This window comes from Arachis duranensis, chromosome 2, assembly GCF_000817695.3.
Source record: "Arachis duranensis cultivar V14167 chromosome 2, aradu.V14167.gnm2.J7QH, whole genome shotgun sequence".
Lineage (NCBI taxonomy): Eukaryota > Viridiplantae > Streptophyta > Magnoliopsida > Fabales > Fabaceae > Arachis > Arachis duranensis.
The window spans coordinates 71618273-71621405 of record NC_029773.3 but is presented as its reverse complement, the minus strand read 5'-3'; the positions used below and the strand labels follow the sequence as shown (position 1 = coordinate 71621405).

Genomic DNA, 3133 nt, shown 5'->3' with positions numbered 1-3133 from the left:
GAGGAGCTACCCGCCTGTCCCACCAAAATCTGCGGATTTAGTAGTGCAAATTTGACTATTTTTTTTTATTTAACAAATTCTAAATACTAGTTTAGTTAGATTTTACCACTAAAAAGATATCTTATTGTCTTTATTATTTTATTTACAGATTTTGTCTATATAAAGTTAAGCAAATGTATCACAGTTGGGTGTTTTATGAATCAACAAATGTTCTGATTTCTGAATAATTGAATGAGTATCGGAAAGTTTCCTTTATTTTCTTTGAGTGGTAAACTGGTAATAAGTTTGAGAAAAAAAATATAATAATATCATTTATGTAAGTAATTTGGGTTAATTAGTTATAAGATTTAAACTTACATTATTTATAAAATTATAAATTAGAAATATTTTATTTCAAATGATTTATCATCACTATTTTTTTATATTTTTAAATGACCTTTTTTTTTCTAATTCAATATGTATTCATGGTGGGGAAGCATTAATGGCACCAGGAGCCATCAAATTGATTACAACTTACCCAGATGCTTCGTGTCCTAATATGCGTGGAAATATTGGTGGTACGCTCTGATCACATTCATTCACAGCAGAAATTGTTAGTTATACGTACGTTAGAAATCACGTCCAAAAAAAAGGGAGAAGAATAAAATGTTAACATTTATTTATTATTTGACAATAATTGCATTTAAAACATATATAAATGAGCAGGCAACATAATCGGTAGAAAAAGACAGAAAGCGTTTTAGGCAAAATATAGAGATTGTTTGGTTGAGTTTTTTAGAAAAAATTTTTTTTTGATTTTTTGGTTGAATTTTTTAGAAAAGATTTTTTTTTGAGTTATTTTTTTTTTAAAAGATTTTATAGAAAAGTTAAAGTAATTTTATGTTTGGATATTTCATAAAAAATCTTTTTATTTATTAATTATGTTTGGATATAATAATATAAAAGTACTTTTTTATTCATTTATTACATGAAAAATATTTTTTTAAGAAAAAAATATTTTTTAAAAAAATGTAAATTATAATTTTTTAAAAAAGATATTTTTTTGATTTTTCTAGTACTTTTACTTTACTACTCGAAATTTGTCAAATACACTAAAAAATAAAAAAAGATTTTTTCTATTAAAAAAGATTTTTTTTATTAAAATAATAACACCCAAACAAATACATTGACAAGTTAGATCTATGTTAGAGAAATTAAACTTGCGATTAGCATTATATTTCAGGTGACCGTACTAATTACTAAATTAAAGTTGAGATGTTAAAATTACATATATATCTAATTATCTATAATTATCTATGCATAAATCTCTTTTGACTGAAAGTCTATAAAAAGATGCATATTGTTAGGGAATATATATGAATTTTTTATTTAAATAAATAAAATAAATATAATATTTACAGATATAGACACACTAATAAAAAATTATATATTTTTTATTTATTACTTATTTATTTATCTCACTGACATAAAAAAACAAGATGGTTATAAATATTTCGTTTGAATTTCCAATGAAATAACAAAATATTTTATGCATAGTTTATTTGTTCATGAGATACATAACTATTTTATTTATATTGTCAACGAGATAAAATTATATTTTTCAGCATAATTTGAATTATGTTTAATTTTTATTTACAATCTAATCTAATTTTATTTAAAGGAAATTATAAGTTTTATTATATTAATCTAAATTTATTTTTTAATTTTATTCAATTAAATTATTATAATTTGTACGGATTTTTTTTTCACAAATTTAAACTATTTTTTAGAAGAGGTTTCAATAGACATGAGTTACGCGTGCTAGTAGTAAGCGGAAAAATTGCAATGTGTGACTATCAAGCTGCAATGCATTATTTGAGGAAGTTAATTTTCAACTACATAATTTATTTCATTTTAAATTTTGTTAATTTCTACGAATGGTTATGATTGATTGCGTGAATTCAATCTACATTTTAAATTTGATTACTATTTTATGAATTCATGTTGATTTAAATTAAACAATTTAAATTAATCCAAACCATATTGTAAAATACCATATTATTCTATTAGCAGTTTAAATAATATAATTATAAATATATTTTATTTGTACTATCAACGAGATATTATTTAAAAAAAATATATAATCTTATTAATTATCTCGTAACGAACTAAATACATGCAAACTTAAATTTTTTGTTATTTATCTTACAAAATAAATAATAAAAAAATGTAATTTTTTATGAGTGCCTCTAAATTCATAACTTTTACAATTATTTTATTTATTTGAAACAAAAATCCGAAATATATTAACAACCAAATATTTAGCATATGTCAGAGGAAAAAAAAAACAAGTATTGACGGTATGAATCAAATTACTTTTGGGTGGATTAGACTACTAGTTTCATGAAGATTTAAAGAAAGCTTAGCATATATGAATTGAATGTTCTAGAAATTAAATACTAACCTTAGATTCCCAGAAATATAAATCAGTGTGGCAAAGTGATGAATATTTGATGTTAATCCTTACTTCTTTGGCTTGTGGTGGAGCAACCTCCACATCTTCAATCACCAATGGCTTCCCTGCTTCCCATGCAACTGCAGCTGCATATTCATTCATATATATAGAGAAAAAAATATTTTGTTATAATGAAGGGCAACAATAATAATAATAAGTTTCAGAAAAAAAAATTATTTTTTATCATACCTTTGCAAGGAATGACCTTGCCTGCAGTGGAAGAAAAGTTAGAGGCTAATAATAAAGAAGAAGAAGATGAAAGAATCATTTTTGAATTATGAATAATATTGTTGCTGTTTGATGATGAACGCAGGTACTGAAATAATAAACTTCGTTGCTTCTGAAGACTATGCATTTTCTTTTACAAGCTATTTAAAATTAAAGGTGCCTACTTAGCTGATCATATGCTTCCTTTTCTCTTCTTCTCCTTACCTATATTTATATATAACCACCTAACCAAAGAAAAGGGAAAAGCGTAAAACACAACATCATAAAGAAACTTTTAAGTGTAAGTTGGATTTAAGAAATTTTAATTCATTATTAATTTTTTTATGAAAATATATTATTTTCATGTTTGGTTGAAGTTTCAAAATTTGACTTTTAGGATTTATTTTCAAATGTAATTTTTGTCTAAAATAT

The 3133-nt window shown here is 23.1% G+C and overlaps 1 protein-coding gene across 1 annotated transcript in view; it reads right to left on the bottom strand.

Moving 5' to 3' along the window:
• The window catches only part of LOC107474850 (alcohol dehydrogenase 2-like), a 15779-nt gene extending 12888 nt beyond the window's left edge, over nucleotides 1-2891 (bottom strand). The window contains exons 1-3 of the mRNA XM_016094493.3: nucleotides 2684-2891; nucleotides 2444-2580; nucleotides 518-564 (exon numbers count right to left, since the gene is read on the bottom strand). Of these exons, the coding sequence (XP_015949979.1) occupies nucleotides 518-564; nucleotides 2444-2580; nucleotides 2684-2849 (350 nt within the window). The 5' untranslated portion in view covers nucleotides 2850-2891. The remainder of the gene's footprint in view (nucleotides 1-517; nucleotides 565-2443; nucleotides 2581-2683) is intronic.
• Between the last annotated feature and the right edge of the window lie 242 nt (nucleotides 2892-3133).